The sequence below is a fragment of the Nicotiana tabacum genome, chromosome 24 (assembly GCF_000715075.1).
Source record: "Nicotiana tabacum cultivar K326 chromosome 24, ASM71507v2, whole genome shotgun sequence".
Lineage (NCBI taxonomy): Eukaryota > Viridiplantae > Streptophyta > Magnoliopsida > Solanales > Solanaceae > Nicotiana > Nicotiana tabacum.
In genome coordinates, this window is record NC_134103.1 from 16153058 (window position 1) to 16178379 (window position 25322).

The 25322-nt window shown below is 37.9% G+C and overlaps 2 protein-coding genes across 2 annotated transcripts; both read right to left on the reverse strand.

Annotated features, from left to right (window-relative positions):
• Nucleotides 1-248: 248 nt before the first annotated feature.
• Nucleotides 249-13547, reverse strand: LOC107761264 (uncharacterized). Its single transcript, XM_016579473.2, has 15 exons — nt 13259-13547; nt 13034-13168; nt 11392-11527; nt 7957-8036; nt 7074-7133; nt 6760-6972; nt 6419-6547; nt 5183-5875; nt 4706-4898; nt 4408-4601; nt 2167-2265; nt 1863-2002; nt 1254-1532; nt 835-1157; nt 249-631 (listed from the first exon to the last, which is right to left on the reverse strand). Exons 1-14 carry the CDS (start codon nt 13487-13489, stop codon nt 893-895), a joined length of 2847 nt encoding a protein of 948 aa, XP_016434959.1. The 5' UTR covers nt 13490-13547; the 3' UTR covers nt 249-631; nt 835-892.
• A 2987-nt stretch (nt 13548-16534) lies between these two features.
• LOC142178034 (uncharacterized) lies at nt 16535-17614 on the reverse strand. The gene is made up of 3 exons (XM_075247353.1): nt 17565-17614; nt 17261-17468; nt 16535-17140 (listed from the first exon to the last, which is right to left on the reverse strand). The coding sequence occupies exons 1-3, from the start codon at nt 17612-17614 to the stop codon at nt 16535-16537; spliced, it is 864 nt and encodes a 287-aa protein (XP_075103454.1).
• Nucleotides 17615-25322: the final 7708 nt, after the last annotated feature.

The window sequence follows — 25322 nt, forward strand, 5'->3', positions numbered from 1 at the left end:
GAAAGAAACATATCTCCTTATTGTTTTTGTTTTTTTTTAGTTTGTTTCGTATATCCCATTTTCATATATAGAACCATATTTGAAAGTTAAATCAAGGGAACTACTTGTCCAACTTTAACCATTTCTCTGAATTTGCTACAGCTGAAGTTGTTTATACACGAGTAACATTAGTACCACTTTACCAGAATTTTAACCGATCTGCTACTATTTCAATGGTTATGTTAACTATGGTCGACTAACAAAATGGGTTCAACACTAATGAACTGATACTTTCTTCTGTTAGATGTAAATGACAAATACAACATGAAACAAGTAACAGCGCGCATCAGTCAGAGGAACATAGTTATCCCTTCTTACAACTCAACATTATATTCGCCTATAGAGTTGGACAAAACTGATCTTCAGCTATAAGACATAAAAACAAAATTCGAGAGCTCTTCCATTTCACAGCTCGAGCCTATGATTATGATACAAATATAGCAACCAAGTTCAACAGGTGCAATAACATCACAGTGGCACATCTGGACAGAAAGAGAGAAGCGGATGTTGTAACCATATGAATCCAGCTTTTAGACCATGCAATTGCTCGTTCAATCCTCTGTAATTCCAAACATTCTGCATCTTCCTTGCCCTGGAATAATGGAGCAAACTTTCATTAACTTGTAGCAATAACAGTTTTCACACTGATCTGTAGCATTAGGGGTTGTTCATTAGTATTCCACATCTACTACATATGACGACCACATTTAGTTCAGATATTTGAACATGACAAACACATGGAAAATAATTGATTATATATTCACTGTCAATGCAACATAAAGAATGAGATCTTACCAAAAACCAGGAAGCATTTGACAATAAGATTTTCCAAGTGACAACCCAAAAGCTAATTTCATCTTCTTCTCTTCCGGCCCTTACCCAATTGCCCTGATTTAAATGCATGCTCTTGTTCTTGAAGAAAAGCAAGATTTTTCCCATGTTTCTCAGACTTTTCTGCGGCTAGTAGGGCCTTTTCTCTTTCCTTCGCCTCGGCCAAGAACCTATTATCCTTGACCAGTTCACGCGCAGCACCTTTAGCTTCCTGTTTCAGACGTTTCTTCAACTTTTTCATCTCAGCACGCTCACGATCTGGATCATAATCTCTACCCTTGACAAAGCTGTAGAAGTAGATGATCAGAAGATGATTAAGCTCAATAGGAAACAAACAATTTGATTCGTTTAATTTAAGATAATGCAGTAAGAAAGTATATTACTTCTCCTCAAATTTCGGATTAAGCATCCTGATGGGCACAGGTTTTTTCTTCCGCATTTTCAGTGGTTGACGCAGCATGTGATGTTCCTGAGCCTTCGTATCAATTAATTGGGAAACATCCTTGATTTTCTCCCTTAATGCATCTGGAATATGATTTTCTCCAGCCAATTTGCATAATAATTTTGAAATTGGCATGAAAATCTCAGGAAAAGAAATAAGTTCCTTATATACATTTACAAATCCTTGCAGGGTTTCCAGAACTGCTACAAGCATGCTGGCCCTGAATGAGAAACCATATAATCGCATCAAGTTCCAGGTTCCCAGAAAAGCAAATTAGGTGTAGAATTTCAAGAAGAGATACTTGTTATGTTAACCAGCTGATTGACAATCATAATATTAGGATATTGAAAGTTAGAATAACAAACCACATCTTGACCATCTCAAAAAAAATAACAAACCACATCTTGAATGGACCTAGACAGAGACTTATTGAACATATTTCTAATTTGTTTCAAGTATCTTAACATAGAGCCATATTTAACAATTTAACGAACTTTGGGATTCATCTAATAGATTTGTCCATATGCATGTCAATAGAACGCTAACTAACCTGTAGTTATCAGAGTGGAAATACTGACAGTCCTCTGGTAAGTCCATCAGCGTAAGAAAATCTAAAGAATCCATCTCCACTTTGCTACTGCGTATACAAAGCAAAGGCCCAAATTCTTTGATCTCCATAAGGTTATCCAACTGCAGCACAAGAACATGCCTGTCAATTCACAAGTGGAAGGAAGCAACCAAAACACATCCCAATGACAATAAAAAGTATTTGCAAAATAAGAAAAGGGCGATGGTTAACAGCTTCAAGAATTAGATTAGCAAGAAGAACATCATAAGCTTCAGCTAAGCCAAACCTGGGAATTAGACCGCTGTTTTCTGTCTAAAGCCGCCATCAGCAAAGTTTGAATAAACACTATAGCCTCAGGACAAAACTTCTGAGATTCTTTAATTACCTGCAGGGCAAGAAGTTGATATCCATAAGCTTGGAGAACTAAGTTCATATGATCATTCTGTAATTGCAAATCAACCAGGAAGAATGTTTTTGAGAATAAACAAAATAAAAACCAAAAGTTAATCCCAAAATGTGCGTTTCTACGATCAACCGATCTTTAATTTTCACGTGTTGTTTGACCCACAGTTGAAAATAAATCACATAGCTACCCTAACCAATTTGAGTCGAGTGCAGTCACTCATAGGTGCAAGGGGGATGACTAGTTGACTATTGCGAATAATCTGGTTCCATTTACCTGAAAAAGTCCTAAGCACTACCTGAACCTTAATGTTGGGTGACTTTAGCAAGATACTCCCTCTATTCCAATTTGTTTGACTGTGTTTAGGGGTGTCAAATGGGCGGGGGTTGGGCCAATTTTGGGAGTTTCAAAACAGGTTGAGACAATAATTGGGCGGGTCCGCCCAAAAGTTACTTGGTCTAAGATAGGTTGGGTCAAGATGGGCTAAAACTTGGTCTAAGATAGGTTGGGTCAACCCGCCCAAATCTTAGCAAGCTTTACTTAATATGTGTTGTTTTCTTATGAATTGTAAAATTACTAAATAAGACATTTTTCTTTTGCTATGGTCTTATAAAACATATCAAACAAAAAGAAATTATTTCTAAGATATTTTGATAATGTTACTCATGGATCAATTTGGGCTAAAAATCAGCCCAACTTTAAATGGGTTGAGATGGTGGGCTGAGGTCAATAAATGGACGGGTCAATGACCAGCCCAACATTGGGCGGGTCATTTAGGCTGGGGCCAAATTTGACAGCCCTAACTGTGTTTGACCGAACACAAAGTCTAAGGAAGAAACAAAGAGTTTCAATAATAAGCTAAATATGCAAAAAATTACACATAGTACCAAGTTAAAGTATTAGTTTTAATTTCCAGTGGAGACTGCAACAAAGCCGTACCAATGACAAGATGAGAATGTTTAAGTTAACTACTTCCGAAATATAAAAAGGTGCAATCTTTTTGGAACAGACAACAAAAGTAATAACAAATAGGGAACAAGGGAGTATTAGATAGTGGGCTTCGCTCAGCTCATTGGATAAATCGGTGATCACTTCGATACGTGAGGCACTTCTATATAACTACCTGGGTTACCTAGCCTCTAATTTGCCCAGGCGCATTGGTGTCAAAACGAAATGATATGGGAATAAGTTCTTCATATGAACTCTTTAAACCTGCAAAGAACTAAAGAGACCGAATTGCGAGATGCTAAATAATAGCATTCTGACATTACCTATGAGTAAGGAAAAGTGAAATTTAAGACTGTCTACCAAATATCCTGTTAAAAAAAAGACTACCAAATAAAAAATCTGAGATTGACACCTATAAATTTCAGGTGACAATTTCTGAAGCCTTTTTTTATTTCTTTGATGAGGTAAATTTGTATATATGCAACAGCATCAAGTGTATGCAGACATGTACAAGAGGTACATCAGAAGTAGTTCTAACAGATTGTGAAGAGAACTAATAAAGTTTCTGAAGCCTTTTACACCTTAAACAAGCAAAGCTAGGGTATGAATTCATATCTCGAGCATGAGAAACACCACATGTGTATACCAAAATCTTTAGAAGATCACAAATGAAACCAATAAGAGACATACAAGCAAATGAGCAAGATATTGAAAATGTTTGCAATTAAAGTTGTGACTTAAAAAACAACTAGCTCTCTAAGGAATCACAGCTCTCACACTGGACTAAAATGATGTATTAAATACATAACTAGGCAGGGGAAGAGGGAATTTATTCATCAAAAAACTAAGCAGGAAGAGGGAGAAACAAAGGAGATAACTATAAATAGTTTCAAAGATAGATGAACTGACAAAATTAGACCAAGGAGGGTAAGTTGCAGAAGTTTACTACGGCGCACATACTATCAATAAAGTAAGAAGATATATGCTAGGCTGAGAGTACACTACACATCCGGAAGTCTAGATGCTGCTTTGATTAAGATGAAGATTATACAGGCGGAAACAATATGTGCTCTGATGGCACAGAATACTTTACCAAACAAAATTCCAGCGCTCGTAATTTAAACAAATGATCAATTTCAGCGCATGGGAGATAAATGAAACATGGTATCCACTTACACTTAGCAGCAAAGAGCACAAGAAGGAAGCAATTGCAATATCTCTTCCACAAACGATGGGACACCGCATAAGGTATTCACACATTAGTAGTATAGCAGGAGTCATGACACAATGGCGAAAATCAGAGCATGGAAATATCATGGACCAAAGCCTCAACAGAAAGATGGTCTTCAAAGATGGCCAACTGCTTTTTCCTATGAGGATGGACGAAATGAATTAAACACAAGAAGTAAAGCCAAGGAATGCAAGCTGAGATAGAAAGAACAACTAAAGAAACAAACAGGTTATCAAAACCAACCTGTATTCTTAAGATCTTCACAAAACTGTGCCCTTGTCCTTTGTAGCCTTTGGCGAGCACATATAGCTGCAAAGTATGGAGTCGCTGCACTCATCTCCATCAGCGGCTTTACAAGCATGTTTAAAAGCTTGAAATTCAATGGCTTCTTATTTGCCAACACAGCGAAATATTGCAGCAATACCCCGTAAAAAACCTGACGAAAGAAACAAGCTACTTATAAAGCAATTGAGGTAGCAAAGACTTACCCACCAAAAATGACTTATCTAGTTCACACTACCCATAACCTTATCATCTAACAACAAAACATGCATTTTCGATCAGCATGCAGATATATTCACATGAACATTCAAATGGTGAATACTCTTAAAAATTCAAGGCAAAACTTCATACCATTTGTTCACACAAAGGAGAAGGAAGAAAGTCTCAGAGGTCAAACATCAATCTTAAAGAAATTACAGTGAGAACAGAGTATCATACTTGCATTTTCTTTTTATTCTCTGCTGCGACAGTTATTGCATTGAATGCACGAATTCTCCTAATTGCTTCAATAACTTGATCATCAGAACAATTGTCTATCAATGAAGTAAACTCCTCAAGGGTTTTGGGGGCTTCAATTGTATAGGGAAGTTCATTTTGTCTATGCTTCACCGTCACTTTTTCTTTTTCGGTTTGTAAAGTGCCAACTTGTTTTCCCTTGATGGATACCTCCTTATGGCCCTTTATTTTCACCACCTTCTTAGCATCATCACCAAAACCTTCGTCATCATCCTCTAGCTCAGTATCAATAATATCATCGTCACTTTGCTCCCAGTCCTTAATAGTCTGTGTCTTTCCTTGTTCTTCATCATACTCGTCACTTCCTTCATCTTCCCCATCATCATTTCCTTCATCTTCCCCATCGTCACTTCCTTCATCCTCACCATTGTCCTCCTCACTCTCTAAATCCCCAGTAGAAGCAGCATCTTCACTCTCAAGTTCACTTTCTTTCCTTCTCAAAATTTCGCCAATCCAACCCAACTTAGTTCTAGGCACCTCCTCCTCAAGATCGTCCCCAAGATCATCGCCAGATACAGCTCTTGGGTCTTTGACCAATTTACTGTTATCATCAGATGCATTTCTATCTTCATCACTCTCATCATCAGCAGCAGCCATTCTCTTTTGACGTTCTTGCTGAAAATTGAAAAAGCTTTGATTAGAAAATATCTACTATATCCAAAACATAAATGCTCCTTATCCTACCAAAACGATGCCAATCGTAATAGTGTTAGATCTTTGAAATAATAATCCAGCTAAATTTCCTTGCTAAAGGAATTTATTGTGTTTTAGAACATTACCATGTGAAAGTGCTCGAAAAAAAAGCAATCACTACCAATACACAGTAGCCAGTTTCCTGATGAACGCATTAAAGAACACTAATGATGATGCAAGAACATCAACCACCCAGCAGACAATGAAGTCATACATTACAACCACTTGAAAGCACATACGGATAATATTAAAGCAGATATGCTAAAATTAATCAATAGAAACAGGATCCTCAATCCTCAAAAAGAAAACACTGTCAAAAGGACTTGAGTTGGTCAAGAAAATAATTGTGCAATTTACTAATAGAAATGTAACCACTTTCGCCATCATGCACAAAATACTGTCATTTGTAATGCATGGTATAAAGAGACACAAGGAGCTCTTGATTCTGTCATAGCACAGTCATACCTCCAACAATTCCAGCCGTTCTTTCTCCTCCTGCGCAATTTCCTCGGGAGTCTTTGTCCGGTCTGATGGGCGAGCACGCATATCCAGTGCCATCTCACTAACAAGCATCTCATAAGTGTCAGGCTTTTCCTGAAACAAATTAGGAATCTAAAGTGGTCAACATAGACAAATATAATACAATCAAAAGAAAGATTATGGTAATTTATTCATGGATGATGCACTAGAAACCTAAAAGAGATGGTGAACAAAATACATTGACGCACATGAAAGGAGGGAAGACTAAGATGCTCGGTATACATCAGGAATGTATCCGGCAATCGGGAAAAAAAACCCACTTATACCTTTCCAATAGATGCTTTTCTGGGAACATCAGCTACCTCATCTTTCTTCACATTACCAACTGAAATGTTCTTGTTCACAAGAGCCTTCAGAGCATTTATCTTGTCTGGTTGGGTCAGTGACAATAAGGCTTTCGACTCCACCAGCGATGTAAAGTCTTTGTCCAATTGTTCAGTTAATTCATCATTTTCTTCTCTGTCCTTTGCTTTTTGGGCCTAACAATGTAGGAAAAACGAAAGAATTGTCAAACATATGGCAAGTAAACAAACCATTCTCTTATCAGATAGCAACAATAAGACATTAAACAATGACAAACCTTAAAGAATTTACTCTTTTGAATAATTTCCTCCATCACTTCTTTCTTGGTTTTCTGCCTCTGTAATAAATGGTACACCAAATCAGGAGCAGAACGACATATGGGTTGCAAATAACAACAAAGAGAATCTTTCGAGACATGTTTGTGAACTATGGACTATCATCCCACGCAAAATGATGCATGCTCCCAGTAAGAAAGTAAGAACCTGTTTCTTTTGATAACAATCTTTATTTTTATCTCTTTCGGACCCAGGTTTTTACCGGCAGCAACTAAAATCGGTGTTCTCATATGTAATTGTACTGTTACCCATGTGTAAATGACATCTTATCAGAAATAAAAGCTAGTTCAGTATCATCAGTCAAAGCATACCACCGCCCGCTGACAGCTTAGGTGGAGAACAACGATTCCTTTTTTTGATAAGTAAAGAATTTTATTGATGAAATTGCATCAAGCTGGTGCCGTCTGTACTCTGTACAGCCAAAAGAATATCTCAGTCTCTATACACCGTTCATACCTTTTATAGGGTACTGTGAAGATCTAGTAATGCATCAATAACACGTACATTAAGCAACTTACACCAAAAACCGAAAAGATATAGACACTTATATTTGATCTTGTTTGTAGATGCAGCCCTTCCTTAAGCATCTTTGATTTCTTTCTTTTCATACGACCCAAAAAAAAGCATGGAGCAGCAGTTTACGTTACAAGGTGAAATCATGCAACATTAGTCAGCGTAACAATTAAGTAAGCTCTTTATCATAGTAGAGGCCTAGAGGGAGAAGGATATCCCCTATTTCATTTGTTAGCAGCTTGATAGAGTAAAACTCAAAAATAGAGCAGGGAATATTCATCAAGAGGAGGTGAAAATGAGGAAGCATCTAACATTTTCCTCTGCTTCCACTGGACCTGCTAGGGCATTCTGAGATCCATGAGAGTTGAGGTGTCCGAAGATAGCTGACCTATCTGCACAGAAACAGACAGCTGTTATGAGGAAAGCAGATCATACAAGATCGATTTAAGATGCCATATAGCAGAAAATCCAAGGTGAACATTACCACCTTCACTGTAAACAGGATATTGAAAAAAATTGAATCTTATCATGATTGTAATCCTCTAGCTGGCACCAGACTAGGTTTAAGATAATGGTTTTTCTTCATAGGTTTTTCTCATTTTATTTTATTTTTTGAATAAGGGATATATCTTCTATAACAAAGTCCAGGAAGAAGCTAGCCTAAGTCTCCAAGAGCATCAAGACCATCGAAAACTTTCTCCTTTGCCCCAAACTTGTGTTACTATATAAGAACTTCATAGTTTTTTTTAGAAGGTAAATAATTTATCAATAACAGAAAAATCTCCAGTAAACAAACAGTATATAAGAAGTTAGAGAATCTACAACATATGAACAATACCAATTCTTCTACACAAACTGGAACCTCACTGGTGCACCAAAAGACAATAGGAATGAGAAGCTATTCCTCAAATGTACATAGTCGTTCTCCACCCCATCAAAAGCTCATGGTTTCTTTCAAATGTACATAGACTTAAGACTGTTATGCAGTAACTGCCAAAAAAAGGAGGGACATCTGACAATAAAAGAAAAATAGGTATCCTTACCATTCAGGATACAGAGTAGGCCAAACTAAATACAATATACAAGTACAGCAATCCTACCCTGACTCAAAAAGTGAAAAGGTACTCCATTGAACCAAAGAAAGTGACCAACTTTCTTGGTCTATCCCGAAAAGCTCAGCACATGTTTTAGAATAAAAAGGTTTTCTCCCTCTACAAGTTCAAAGTATTCTTATTTATATGATTTTAAATTCATCGTGACATCTTGGCAACAAATTACTCCATTTTTGACATATTAAACTAGTATCATTCTAAACATTTCTCTACCAAACCCAATACTTAACTATTCGAGCAGTTAACTCATAAATACATGTCATAGCAGGTCATTTTTTGGATGGAAAGAGTAATTCATTTCATTATAATTTAGAAATACCACATATAGCAACAACAAGAAGTTCACAAGGACCGAGAACGAGCCAAAAACAAAGGAAACTCAAAATCATCATCTGATATTTAATACTAACATTCCTGTCTCTTTACTTTAAATGAAAATGAATTGTTGTTCTTCCATTCTTTATGTTGTAATAAGATTCTGAGAAAGGGAAAAGGCCAGTTTTCACCTACATCTTTCGAGATGTGCAGCTCTAAGGTTCTTTATTCAATGGATAGCAGGCTTACAACCTTTAGGACAGCAGGATGGTTTATTGACCATTTTCTATTCACAATGGAATTGAAGGAATAGAAAACACAAAAAATGGCAATATTACTTCTTAACACTTGCCCAAGGAGCAAGTAGTAAGAAAAACTGAAAACGGGACAATTTGCTCACTCCAATAATAGAGCCCTTTAGACCTTATGACATGAAAACAATTCTAGAGCAGCTCCTCTTTTACAAAGGAAGCAAAATGGAAAGCATATCATTATATCAAATGGAAAAAATTGGCTAAGGGCTTTAAAACTTATCAAAGGAGAATCATACAACACATTTCCAATGATTAAGGACTTCTATGCCTCACTTATCATATCATATTTTCCTTCTCCACTTATTTGTAACTGTTTCTTTCCTGTTTTTTGGGATAAGGTATGGCAAATAGTCACTGTTCCATTTTTTCCCGTATCTAGAAGTTCAAATTCCAATCAGAATTTCTTTTCATTTATCTAGCACTCAACCTATCAGTTTGTCATAGCTATGAACAAGCATACGTCACAGTACATGCAGCACAAGATTTATAGTACAATTCAGCATATCATTTCTTCAATTTTCATAATCCACCAAATTAAAGAGGAGAAATGGTGGATACGGCAGATGTATCAGTAATATCTTTTGGTTGCGAAAATTGTCCACTGTCAACTGAAAGGAAGGGAACTTTCCATCATTAGCATGGCAAAAAAATTCTAGAGAATGCTAACGATAGCACTACAGTTGTGTTCTAGTGCTATTTCAGGGTGGAACCAAATGGGATTGCCCAACTGATAAATGCAGCTGAACTTCAAATCAATGCAACCAAACTTGTGCACTCTGTTGCTCAATTTCTGAAGTCAATTATCAGATTTACGAATATCTGTATATTTTCCTGCAGAATTTGATAAAGTACCAATATGCCCAGGCCCCACTTGTGGGATTACATTGGGTTGTTGTTGTTGTACCAATATGCCCAGGATTTGCTGCAACTCTCCGACATGAGGGGAAAAGGTTGGTCTTTACATTGCATCTTGAAGTAATTGACTTGATGCACCTCGTGCTCATTAGACCTCTAGACTATCTACTACTCCCTCTGTCCCAAATTTTTCTGACACTCTTTCCTTTTAGTCGGTCCAAAAAAGAATGACACCTTTCGATATTTAACAATTTAACTTTAAACTTCTCATTTTATCCTTATGTAATGATTTATATCCGCAAAATTTCTATGGCTTGTTTTAGACGACAAGTTTCAAAAGTCTTTCTCTCATTCTTAAACTCCCTGCTCAGTCAAACATCATCACATAAATTGGAACAGAGGGAGTACTAAATTAATAAAAAACAAATTTTAGGATGTCTACAATGATACTTCAACATATAACAAACTAAAAGTTCTCCACACTCACGGATATTAGGGACACCTGAAAAATATATAATCAAAGTCTTCTAGAAAGTCAGTCTAGAAAATTAAAATTCTTTTTTTCTTTCACATTTAGGTACTTATCAAGAAAAAAAATCTGTCCATATTTAGGTAGTGTTAATTGGTTCTACTATTTTCAGTAACAATTCAGTTGGCTAAGAGGAGCGTAAGTGTATAAGAAATTTATTCTGAATGCAAATCTGCAAATCCTTCAAGATGCACAGAAAACTGACTAGACCATTACATAGTTGTACCTAGTAAATCCCATCTCCATATACCTACCTAGTATGGCATGATGCAGCAACACTGCAACAGAGAATATCGTGTGTGTTGATGTACTAGTCAATTAAAGGATTCCAATTCACAAGCAATTGATTTGGCTAAGAACCAATAATATCGTCTAATTAAGGCAATTTGGGCTAAAGAAACTATTTTAGATATAATGCTAGTGGCCCCGACCAGAAACAACTAATATATGCATCTACTCATGAGCGCGAGCATATACACATGTATGTATGTTCCATACAACTTTTTATACGTACAGAAATGAGCAAAAGAAGGAAGTTGAATTCGTCAATATTGCACGACAAATAAAACTAAACTATTCGCCAGAGAGATGAGAAAACAACACTGAGAAGGGTTATTCTCACCATTTCTCCCATAATCCTCCTCATCCTCATCAAATGGGACTTCTTCATCAAAATCATCCCTTCCAAATGAGGCACCGATATCGAAGTCCTCTTCATCCTCATCTGACAGATTATACTTGTTTTTCTTCAACTTCACCTGCATATTATCAGCAACAGAAGTACAATAATTGTCAACAACAACAATAGAAGTAACAAATAATGAAACAAAAGTACAACAAAAGTAATTAGTATAAACATGCAATCATTTATCTCATACAAAAAGACGTGAACTAACTACTCGCTCAATGCGCATTGAAATTCTAATGAATGCCCTTATTTAGCACCTTTAAGTGGAGCTTAGCCGCCTTCCTATCCAAAACCTCTAGAATCATAAGGAACATTTAATGGTTAATCTGGCAATTCTGACGAAATGAACAGGCAAAGATCCATTCCTTTCCCATTCTTATAGCCTGTTTGGCCAAGCTGCAAAAATCAGCTTATTTTGAGAAGTGCTTTTTCTCAAAAATTACTTTTGGTGAGAAGCAGTTTGTGTTTGGCTAATTAATTTGAAAAGCACTTCTAAGCAGCAATTAGTGTTTGGCCAGACTTTTAAAAACTGTTGTATTTTTCTCAAAAGTGCTTTTCAAAATAGTGCTTTTGGAGAGAAGCTACTTTTTTCTGCTTCTCCAAAGCTGCTTCTGCTTCTACTTAAAAGTACTTTTTTACTTCTAAAAGCTTTGCCAAACACTTCAACTTTTGGAAAAAAAAAAAAAAAACTTTTGGCTTTGGAGAACCTTGGCCAAACAGGCTATTAGACTCCATACTTTCTAGTATTATCTTCTTTGTTTGAAAATGGGTTTAATTGATTTGTATCGCTCCCTACTTTCAGACATACAATGGCTGGGTCCTCTGTGGGGGTTCGAGCCCTCTTCTTTGGATTATGTAAGTTGAGCGTATTCGAATATCCAGGGAACCAGCTGGTTAGGTTACAACTTTTAGTTTTAGTTTTAAAGGAACTTGTGTATTTTGAGGGAAAGATCACTATCTTGCTAGTGCTCTAATCTTCTCTATCTGTCTCTTCATTATTTAGATTTGCCAGGCTAAAAGAACATAACTAACTAAATCTCAACGATTGCCACCAAAAGACCACTTATCAACATCATCTTCAGAAACGAGTTTTTTTTTTTAAGATGGTGTTTGGGCCAGCTTGCGTGCACCTCAACTATTCCACCCACCCGGTATCTGCTACCTCCCATCAGCACAAGATATAGGTAACTCTCCACCAAAACTTAGGCAAATGGAAAGAAATCACCTAGTGCTATTTTCTTTCCATTGGAATTCGAACCTGGGTCTTCATGGCTCTCCTCCTACTTCATTGACCACTAGGTGACACCCTTGATGCAGAAATGAGTTTATATTATTTTCCCACATAAAAATCACTACTTTAAGCTAACAAGACAAATATCACTAATCTAAACCTTATAAAAGTCACTACTATATGCTAAACTTGATAAAAATCACTACACTATGTTAACCATGATAAAAATCACTACTTATGCTAAAAATCACTACATTATACTAACATGATAAAAATCACTACTCTATGCTAAACATGATAATAAAAATCAAAACTTTGGCCACGAAGACAACTTTTAAAGCTCACCTGTCTCTCACGCTGAGACCTCAAAATAGCTTTATCAAATTCGCCAAGCCCTTCATCATTCTCTCCAATACGCTTATCAACAAAACTCGACGATTTTGCACTTTGCTCATACTCCTTCAACAATGTCTTCTTCCTCTGTAATTAATTTCAAAATCATCAAAAACTGTTAATTAATTAATGAAAAATCAGTCAAAAGAAGTTGCAATTTGCAACAAAAAAAATTACCTTTTCGATAGCAGAAGAACGAGCTTCACCGATACGGCGTTCTTCGCCCTTGCGTTTTTTCCCAAGTATGTCGAATTTACGACGTGACCAAATTGTTTCAAAAGGGTTTTCTTTTTTTGCGGCTGCTTTGTGTTTCATGCCTTTGAGTTTTGGACCTGATTTGCTGCTCTTCTTATTCTTCTTCTTCTTTGATGAACTGTCATTTTTGTTAGCTTGTGCAGTTTTCGCCATTGTTGCTCTGCTAAAACCTCAGAGGAGGTGGTTACAAGGGTTTTGCAGCACTATTTCAGACAGTTTGAAGCTATATAACAGAGAAATATTAATGGGGTTGAGGAGAGTATTGGAGCCCAACATCTTTCGTCCACATTCCAAACAAGGCCCGCGACGTTAAGATTTAAAATGGGCCCAGTGCACATATAATCAGCAGAAATGACACTAGGTAGCCACTCTAAAGGACTGTTATTTAATAATTAGCCAGTACATCCTAAATTTTAATTTTTCAGTTCAATTTTTCGGGACAAAATTATCTTGAATTATCCTGGAGATAAGATTTTTAATTCTAAATTTCAAGATAAAATAAGTACCGACTAATATCTAAAAAGTATCTATAAGAATGAGTGTTTGTGCAGCTACTCTATATATGTGCGAGGAGGACCGCTATTTAAGACATAGCCAAATATTACGAATTATTTAATATTTAGCCACTTCAGAATCAAATATTCAGGTCTGTAAGAGTGAAGTTGAAAACTGTCTGTAAGAAATAAATTTGAGATCAAATACTTCCAATTGTGAGTATGAAAGCCACTTTCTTGTTGATTCAATTACTATGAATGATTGAAGTGGGAAAAGTCTAGTAAAGGCTTAGCCAAAATAATGACCTTTACACCCAAAAAAACAAATAGAAAAGAAAATCTAGTTATGAGCTAAAGTCAAGTCATAATAACTAAAACAACCCACTAAGTCAAACTAGTCATTAAAGGTTTTAATTGATCAACTTCATGTTGGGAAATAGATGAAAACTGTTTTGATTTTTGACTACTGTCTATACATAATTATGATAGAAAAGAGGGGGTCAAGCTTCTAATTAGGTGCAAGAAATAAAAAAAAAATTAAGATATGAAAAAGACATTTCTTTGTCGACCTTTATTTTTGGATGCCTGATAACTGATAGGGGGAAAAATTGATGAGAATCAAACCTTTAATATAAACTATATATTAAAGTAGTCACTTTCAATCAATTTATGTCTGCTTTCAAAGAAAGAATTAATATTTAAAAGTGGAGTAATGTTGAAGGTTCCAAATTGATAAAAGTGATCTGAAGAATAATTAAAATCGAGTTAGTTAACCTGTCCGACATGTCTACACTTTAGGGTTATCGTTTCTTGAAAAAGCTTAGTAGCCATGTGCTTTCATTTTACTGATCACTTTCATTTGGTCCCTTTTGGTACTTTGCCAGTTTCGTTTTTTTTTCTTCCTTTATTGCGTGAATTGAGATTTTTAAAAAATAGCTAACCTGCATTAGGCATGTTTATGTCAAATTAAACAATTTAACCTTGAGAGTCATAAATTACAATAAGATTAGTAATTAGTTTATTAGTTTGAGCTTTGATGAATATGAGTTTATCTCTCAGATTCAACCATGCATTCACCGGTGGAATTCAATCTAGGTAGGAGTTTGAGAGAAGTGGAGAGATGTAGAGATGAGAGAAAATGAATATGTATTGAACAAATGTAATTACATGTGTATATGTACTACTAACTTAATTGTGGTTCTAACAACTTAACCATGGTCAGCTGGGACCCACTAACTACCTTAACTAACTAGAGACTAACTTAACTACTTAACCACCTATTATCCGTCTATTCTTCACATACCCCCTCAAGTTGGAGGGTGTACAATGTTGAGCAATCCAAGTTTGCCTAAAAGAAATGTATGTTGTGATTGGCCAAGCCCCTTAATCAATAAATCAACCTGCTGATTTTTCGTCCCCACAAAATGAGTCTTGTTTAATCTTGTCACGCACAAAATGGCAGTCTATCTCTATACTGTAATTTGTAAAGTAGCCTTGCTATCACAATAAACATTCATATGGTGCTTGATAATCACTCCAAGCTTGGCAAATAGCCCCAACAACCACACAATTTCTCCTGTCACTACTGATGGACTTCGATACTCTGCCTCTGCAGAGCTTCTTGACACAGTATGCTGATTTTTAGACTTCCAAGAGATGAGTGAATCGCCAAATTTGATCAAGTATCCAGTTACTGATATGTGTGTGTTTGGCAGCTTGCCCAATCAGCATCATAGAAACATGTCAAGTTGTCTCCATTAGAGCTTCTTAGAAATATTCTTATCCCTAGCTCTTGTTTAATGTATTTGACAACTCTCACAACTGCATCCCAATGAGACTTTTTGGGCTCTTGCATGAACTGACTGAGAGTTTGCACTATAAATACAATATCTGACCTAGTAATGGTAAGATAAATCAGCCTACCAATCAGTCGTTGATATTCACTTACATCAGACAGTACTTCATCACTTGTAGCCCAGTGTGTCTGTCAAATTCAACTGAAGTAAACTTTTGTTTGAGGTCTATTGAAGTGGATAAATGTTTGGCACCACCTAAGCCTAAATCAGAGATTAGCTGAAGACAATATTTCCTTTGATTCAATAGAATTTCACTCTTGGATCTCAACACTTCAATTCACAGGAAGTATTTAAGATCACCAAAATCTTTGACATTAAACTGTTGATAAAGCACAGCCTTAGTCTCACTGATGAACTGAGTGTTATTCCCAGTTATCAACAAGTCATCTACATATATCAACACTACCACAAAGTCTTCACCCTTTTTCTTAGTGAATAAGGAGTAGTCACGAAGGCTTTGAACATAACCTACAGGATATAGCTATTAGAGCCTCACTAAGCTTAATATTCAACTACCTCGAAGCTTGTTTCAGACCATATAATGACTTCAGTAGTCTGCAGACCTTTGTCTCTCCCTATCTCCTGAAACCTTGAGGAAGTTTCATATACACTTCCTCATAAAAATCTCCCTGCAAAAATGCACTATATATATCCATTTGTGAAATATTCCAACCTCTAGAAGCAGCAAGAGCAATAACAGACCTCACAGTTACCATCTTGGCAACTGGTAAGAAGGTTTCATTATAAACCAAACCTTCTCTTTGGCTATACCCCTTGGCAACTAGTTTGGCCTTAAATCTTTCTATTTCTCCACTAGCCTTATACTTGATCTTGTACACCCATTTTGATTAAATGGACCTTTTTCCCTTTGGAAGGTCAACAATACTCCAGGTTTTGTTATCTTCTAATGCCTTGATCTCCATTTCCATTACCTCAATCCACCTTTTGTCCTTTGAAGCCTTAGTGAAGGTCTTTGGCTCAGTCAATGTGGAAATGTTAGTCATGAAGCTCCTGCATTTGTCTGTCAACCTTACATAGGATAAGTAGTTGGACAGTGGATATGAGGATCCATGTCCCTTCTTGGTGGTCACATACTCTTGTAGCCACAAGGGCTCCTTTGAAGCCCTTTTGGACTTGCTTACTCCATTGTTTTTCAGCCCCACAACTGATGGGAGAATGGTATCATTTAGTAGTGTTGATTGTTGTTGTGTAGGTGCAAACATGTCTGCATCATATGGGATTGAATCAGCAACTCCAGTCTCAGACATATCAACATTGCTATCCTCTACAGCCACTGGTAAGACCTGCTCAACATCAGCATCTTCCTCTACAACTTCTTCACTTTCTTTAGTGTCAACTGTTGTATGTGCATCATAACTTATTGGCTCAGTAGACTCCTCTGGGATACTATCTCCAACTCTCTCGGGCTGCAAGTCTGAACCATTAAGAGGATACTATGGTGGGGGCTCATGTTGCTCATGATGTGTCACAAACACATCAGCTGTTGTGTGTTCTTATGCAATATGAGTTTGGGGAGCAGGTTTGGCAAATGGAAAGATATGCTCCTTGAATACCACATCTCTGCAAACAAAGAAGCAGTTAGCAGATAAGTCCATTAGCCTATAGCCCTTCCGTGTTTCTGCATATCCCAGAAATACAGATGCACTTGCTCTTGGTGAAAATTTATCTTCTTTAACTACACTGGTGGCATAACAAAGACATCCAAATACCTTAAGATTAGCTAATGAAGGTGACTTGTTATGTAAAGCTTCATATGGAGTCCTGCCATTTAACAGAACAATAGGTAACCTATTGATCACATGGACTATTTTTTTAATGCATTCACCCTAGAATCTTGTAGGGATACTTACTTGAAACTTCAATGCTCTTGCTGTATCTAGAATATGTGTAATGACCCGACCGGTCATTTTGAGAATTAGCATTTTGTTCGGTGGCTTAAGGTCTCGAGAAGCTTCGCATTATGTGTTATGACTTGCGTGTTATGACTTGAGAGGTTAAAAAGGTATAGTCCATCTACTTTCAGTGGCACAGCCACCGAGGATGCACATGGATTTCTAGATAAGTGTCATTGTATTCTCCACAACATGGTATTGTGGAGGTGAGCGGAGTTGCTTTCACTATATTTCAGCTGTCGGGGGCAGCGTATCAGTTGTGGCAGGTTTATGAGGAGGATAGACCAGCCGATGTAACACCACCCACTTGGGATCAGTTTTCAGAGATATTTTTTAGGGAGTTTATTCCCTAGACCCTCCAGGATGCGTGGCACGCAGACTTTGAGCAGCTGCGTCAGGGCACCATGACGGTGTCAGAGTATGCCATCAGGCTTAGTGAGTTATCCTGTCATGGACCTACTTTGGTTCCTATAGTCAAAGAGCGAGTCCGCCGATTTATTGAGGGACTCAGTTATGATCTTAGATTCTGCATGGCTCGAGAGTTGAAGACTGATACTCTATTTAAGCAGGTGGTGGAGATTATCAGGATGTTAGAACGTGTTCGGGATGAGGAAAGGGAGGCTAAGGAGACCAAGAGGTCTCGAAGTTCTAGAGGGTTCAGTGGATTCTACTCTTCAGCTATGACTTATCATGGCGGAGGCTCAGGCAGTCGACCAGCCCAGTCCACAATTAAAACTACTCGTGGTGCTCCAGTTAGTCAGGATACTCATATAGGGCAGTCATCTTTTAGTGCACCACCAGCACGAGGTTCCTACGGCGGCTATTCCAGTTATCCGGCACAGATTCAGTACGAGTAGTCGCGCCCGCATAGGGGTTGTTATGAGTATGTTGATACTAGAAACATCATGAGAGATTGTTCCAGACTTGGGAGGGGCAGATTTCATTAGGGCACTCAGGTCACGGGCTCTGTTCCAGTTGCTACTCCACCTGCACAGCTAGTTAGGGGTGGAGGACAGGCAGATAGAGGACACCCTAGAGGGAGAGGCCCGGCCCATTGATATATTGCATTGGTATGGCTGAGGCCGCCATAGCAGATGGTGTCGTTACAAGTATGGTTTCAATCTATTATAGATGAGTGATATCCTTATTTTGATTCGGTTTTGCTTATCGAGGTGAGTCCTCCTATCATGTTTCACATATGGGTGAGCTTCGTGATTTTGTACTCTACTTATGTGTTTACCCCTGTTGGGAGATTCTATGGTGGTAGCCCATGTCTATCATATTTTTTTTGTTCACTATTGAGAGCTATGAGGCTAGAAGTGACTTTCTATTACTCATTACGGTGGGTTTTGATGTGATTTCTAGATGGTTTGGTTACAATTTATGATTTAGATACCCTACCGGTATAGGGGTTCATTATGTGTTGTGATTTATTTAGCGGAATAGTTTTTTAAAAAAATGGAAGGTTTCGGTTGGCATGATGTGTATACTACTTATATTCGGAACTGAGGATAGGATCCTCGCATTTTCATATGGTTCGATAATGTTTGAACTGGGCTACGTGCCGTGGTGAAAGTTATATCAGGATGAGTTCCTTGTGATTAGTTCATGTGTTTTAATTGTCCTTTGTGAAATTGATTCGTAGTATGGTACTGATAGAGAGTTGTGCCTGTCAGGCTTGTTTGATAATTCTCTCATGTGTTTCTCTTTGCATAATTATTCATATTCGCATTGTGCTTATTGGGTTTTAGCTTACGAGGTGTGTGTCCAAGTGGCTTAAATGTGACTTGATGATTCGGGTGAATAGTTATGTGGTCTTCATGTCTCTTACATTGTTGCCAGTGTTGTGAAGGTTTGAAACGAGGTTTTAGATGAGACGAGGTTATTTGCTGGTGTTGTATTTGATTATGAGCAGCTATCATGATCAAAGATGTTGTTATGGATATATGTGTGGTATGTTACGTCGTGTGGTTGTACCTGGTGGGTGTAGGCACGAGTTGTTACAGCTGGTTGGGGCTGATATCGTATGTTAATGTGGGAATCAGGTCTTTTGGGAATGATCTGATGGTGAGAAATTTGGTTCTAAGATTTATCAGTGTGGATAGGAGAAATAATCTTCAATTGAGATGGTGTTGTCGGGATTATGTGGATTGGGGTGACGTGGGGTCACCCCCGATATATGTATGGTGAGTACATTCACTAATTGATGACCTCAGAATGGTACTTGGCATATTCGAGGACCAACGTTTGTGCAAAATGTAAGGACCCGACCAGTCATTTTGAGAATTAGCGTTCCGTTCGGTGGCTTAAGGTCTCGAGCATCTTCGTATTATGTGTTATGACTTGTGTTTGTAGTCGAATTCGATTTTCGGATCATTCAGAATTAGTTGGAAGAATGAATTTCATGATTTGAAGCTTTACGTTTGAAGAATTGACTAAGTTTGACTTTTGTGTAGATGACTCCAGAATGGTGTTTTGATGATTCCAATAGCTTCGGTGGTAATTTTGGACTTGGGCGTATGCCCGGATTTGCATTTGGATATTCCTAGAAGGTTTCAGTACTAATTGGCAAAAGTTGGAAATAAAAAGGTTTGAAATGTTCATAAGTTTGTCCGAGAGTTGAATTTGATGATATCGGGTTCAGATTTTGGTTCCGAGAATTGGGATAGTTTCGTTATGTCATTTGGGACTTGTGTGCAAAATTTGGGTTCATTCCGGGTTGATTTGATATGTTTCGGCACGAGTTTTAGAAGTTGGAAGATTTGAAAATTTATAAGTTCGATTTGAGATGAGATTCGTAGTTTCGACATTGTTTGATGTGATTTGAGGCTTTGAGTAGGTCCGTGTTATATTATGGTACTTATTGGTATATTCGGACTGGGTCCTGAGTGGCTCGGATGAGTTTCATATCGTTTTGGATCATTTTGGTTAAGGCTGGTCTGGCAGATTTCTGGTGTGTCCACATCTGCGGGGGGTTGATCGCAGATGCGAGCCCGCAGATACGGCACTTTGATCGCAGAAGTGAAATTGGACAGGAAGAGGGAAGCCTGCATAAGCAGAATGCTGGTACATTTGCGCATCCACAGAAGCGGAATCTTAGATTGCATAAGCGAAAGGCAACGCAGAAGCATGATTTTGGTCGCACCTGCGTTTGTGCAGAAGCGAAGCTTTTTCTGCAAGTGCGAAGGGCGGGCCTCCAGTGCTTCTCCGCATAAGCGGAATTTTGGTCGCAAAAGCGACGCCGCAGAAGCAGCTAATGTGTCGCATATGCGAACATGGCTGGGCAGAAGAATATATTTCGGGGGTTTGAGGATTTTATCATTTTTTGAGTTGTAAACCTCAGTTATGGGCAATTCTAGAGGGGTTCTTCACGAGTTTGATTTGGGTAAGTATTTTTTATCCGAAATTTATGGAGATACTTTCATTATTCAGTTTATCTTTAAATAATTAATTGGAATTGAAGTTATCAAGAGAAATTAATTTATTTAACTTGAAGTTGTGTTTAATGGAGGTATTGTCCTTGCTGAGTTACTTTTCCGTTCATGTTGTTGTTATTGATATTCTATACACGTTGTGTTGAGCCGTGGGCTATCTGTTGTGAAATTATTGATATCGTTGAATCTTTGAAAAGGTTGTGGCCTATAGGTACTTGTGATACGAGCTAATTATGTTGTGTTGTTTTGATGATAGTACATGTGAATTGTTGTGTGATTGGGTTGTTGTATGCGGAGTATAAGGGTATCATTTTACCGTTGTTGTTATACGGGGCATAAGGGTGGCTGATGTGCCATAGAAATGCGGCACTTTTGATATTGATTACATAGACTTTAGCTCATCTTTTAAAGCATTATAAGTCATTTCTTATGTAGTTTTGGTGTATTGCAGGAAACCAAACTTGAAGAACCAAGAACATAAAAAAGATGACAAAAACCCAAGGAAAAGCATAAATGCGGCAGGTCTGCGACCGTAAAAGTGATGTGCGGACCGCAGAACCATCACAGAGTGAAACAGACCATCTCAATATCTGAGAGTCAAATATGCGGTTCATTTTGCGGTCGCACAATGCTTATGTGGACCGCATAATGATCGCACAAATGCAACATGGTTTCCAGTGAAGATGATTTTGCGATACGATATGCGACCGTGAAACCAATATGCGGACCGCATAATCAAAATGCGATGGAAAACTGGAAAACTCTGTGATCAGTTCTGCAGTGAAAAGGGAGATGTGCGGTCCACAAATGCCTTCTGCGGCCCATTCTGTTGTCGTTGACTTTATCTACAACGTCATTTTTGTCACTTTTTATCCACGACTTTTGGAGCATTATAAATAAAATGACTAGGGTTTTTGTGCAGTAGCTTGTCAGAAAATAGGGGCTACACTTAGAACATTGAATATACCATTACTTTTGGGAGTTTTTGTACTTTACCCTCTTTGTAAGTTTGATGACTTTATTCATTACTTTGATTTTGTATTCTATTATGAGTAGCTAACTTTAAATACTAAGGTTGTGAACCCTAAATTGGTGTAATGTTAATGGGTGTTTGCCATTGAATATATATAATGGTTGGTCGATTTCTATTCATTTCTCATGCTTCATTTATGGTTAATGGTTGCAAACATTAACTAGTGCCAGTTTACTCTATATTTACTTGGAAAAGAGGTTTAGAGTTTGGTAGAATTGAATAGCAAGAACTCAAAGCTTTAAACTTTGTTTAATAGAATCGCTTAGGGATAAGTGGATTCTACTTGACCGAAAATTGGTTATTCTTAATTGTAACACTTTTATATTTGGAAAAATTATAAAGAGGAAATACTTCCTAATTATTGGAAAATATTGGGTAATCCTTTAGAAACCATTTGCAGATCAAAAGACTTTCCATTAGAAATATATCATTTCAACATCAATAGCATTCCATTCCATTTATGGGGAAACAACCTTGGTTCCTTAATCAAATTAATCAATTTCCTTTACTAAATAGCTTCTCTTGATAATTCACAATTACAAAACTGTTTTTGAGCTAACGGAGTAGAACTACAGCGCAAATTATGTTTCGCACTACCCAAGTAATATCTTCACACCTATTCCCTGTGGGATTCGACCCCAACCTAGTTGGGTTATTATATTTGACATCGACCACCTTACACCATTTATATAGGTGTAATTTGAGCGTATCAAATTCTGGTGCCATTGCCGGGGAATACGATTTTGAAATTACTAACTAGTGTGTGCTTTGCTTTACGTCTTCTTCTCTTCCATCACACTTTGCTTGGTGTCATTAGTTAAACATAGGCGAGCCGGAAGAAGAAAATGTGTTTGCGGATATAGATGAGTATATTGAGGATTACAAACGCCATTGTCCCTCCTAGAGTTGATGCTTCTACCTTCAAAGTGGAACACAGTCTAATCCTGATGCTAAAGACGAAGGGGTTCTTCCGAAATTCCACCGATGATGATCCGACACAACATCTTAGGAACGTTTTGGGTGTATGTGCACTGCATAAGCAGAATCATATCTCGGATGATGCCCTAAGGTTGAGGGTGTTCAAGTACTCTTTAACCGGAGAGGAAAGACAGTGGATCCAAAATCTACCTCCTAATTCCTTCCACACTTGAGCCGAACTTGTCCGAGCTTTCCTAGAAAAATAGTTCCCACAAAGCAAGAAGTCCGAGCTTCAGGATAAAATTTTCTTCTTCAAGCAACTACCGGGAGAGCACCACCATGAGGCATGGGATAGATTTAAGCTATACTTGGTGAGGTCACCGAATCATGGCTTTCCAAATAATATTCTGTTGGAGAAGTTTTATATGGGCTTGGATCCTATGAATCAATCCATAGCCAAAAATGCGGCGGATGGATCATTTATGGATAAAACATTTGCAAGGGTCACACAAATCCTCGACAAGATGGCCGAACATAACCAAGCTTGGCACACGGAAGACACCACAGGTAGAATTGCATATGGTACTCCCTCCTTAACCAGCATGATTAAGAAGAACCAAGAAAGAGACTAAGTAATTGCCGGGCTTGCAACCAATGTCAATGTGTTGACAAAAATGTTCACGGAAAGCCAAACAAAAAAGGTGAATGATGTGGAAGGCGTGCAACCAATGTCAAATGAGGAATGCGAAGAAGTAAATTATGTCAGTAATTCACAAGGAGGGTATCAGAGACAACCCTACCAAGGTTTGGTACAACAACACCAATGGATATCTAACCCGCAAGGGCAAAGCAACCAACAATGGCAAAACGACTAAGGTAGTTCAAATCAAGGAAATTGGAGTAACAACAACACCAATCTTTCCAATCGGAGTTCAAACCCCTATGTTCCTCCTAAGGCGCAATATTCTAACTCTCCATATTGGAAGGAGAGTTCTTCAAGTGAGTCCAAGTTGGGAAACACGCTTGATAGAGTATTGCAAAATCAAGAGAAATCCGACACTTCAATGAAAATTATGACCGAGCTAGTGGGTTCTCACACCGTATCTATTCAAAAATTGGAGATGCAAATGAGGGATCTCTCAAGAGAACAAAATCAGAAGCAAAAAGGCACGCTCCCAAGTGATATTATTGCAAACCCAAAAGAGAGTAGGAGTGGCCCAACCTCTCATTGTATGGCCATTAAAACTTGAAGTGGGAGAACACTTCAAGGTGAGAATAGACAAGGGGTCGAAATGGAAAATTCTGAACAAGAAGTTTAGGCACCAAATGTTGTTGAAGTTGTAGGACTCTTGAAGAAGGTGAAAGCTCAAGAAGTGAGTCGTGAAGAGGTTAAGTAAAAGGTAATAGATGTACCAAAACCTATAGCACAAATTCCTAGACCTCCCCCTCATTTCCCTCAAAGACTAGTTAGAAGGGTTGATGATAGCAAACTCGATAAGTTCTATGACATCCCAAGCAATTATCGGTGAACATTCTATTTATGGAAGCATTTCAAGAGATGCCGGGTTTTGCTAAGTACTTTAAGGACTTGATCACTAAAAAGAAAACCACCAAGACTGAAGTGGTGAATGTCACTCACCTAGTAAGCTCCATCATTGCAACAACCACCGTCCAAAGGAAAGAGGACCAGAGAGTTTTCACCATTCCATGCACTATTGGATTGCGTGACTTTGCACGAGCCCTTTGTGATAATGGGACTAGCATCAACTTAATGCCCCTTGCTATCTACAAGCAAGGGGAATTAGGAATTCCTAGACCTACAAGTATGAGGTTGCAAATGGCCGACCATTCAATAAAGTGACCGGTGGGCATAGTTGATGATGTACTTGTGAAAGTGGGGAAGTTTCTCCTCCCTGCCGACTTTGTTATTCTCGATTGTGCTGTTGATAAAGAGATCCCTATTATCTTGGGGATACCGTTCCTTGCTACCGGGAGAACACTCATGGACGCGAAACAAAATGAGATTAAGTTCCGGGTTAACAACGAAGAAGTTACCTTTCAAGAAAGCAAGGGTATGAAGTTGCCACATGCATACGACAGTATCTCAGTCATTGATGTTGTTGATATGGTAGAGGATATCAGCGAGGTAAAGATGGAAGATGAATGTCTTGGTGAGGTGTTGGCGCCTATTTTGATGAATTTTGATGGTGAGGACATGGAATGATATGTGGAATTGGTGAATGGGTTGGAAGGGCTTGGGTCCTACACTTATGCACCAACAAAGCTTTCTCTTGACTTAGAGAATAGATTCACTCCTCCCACTAAGCTTTCAATTGTC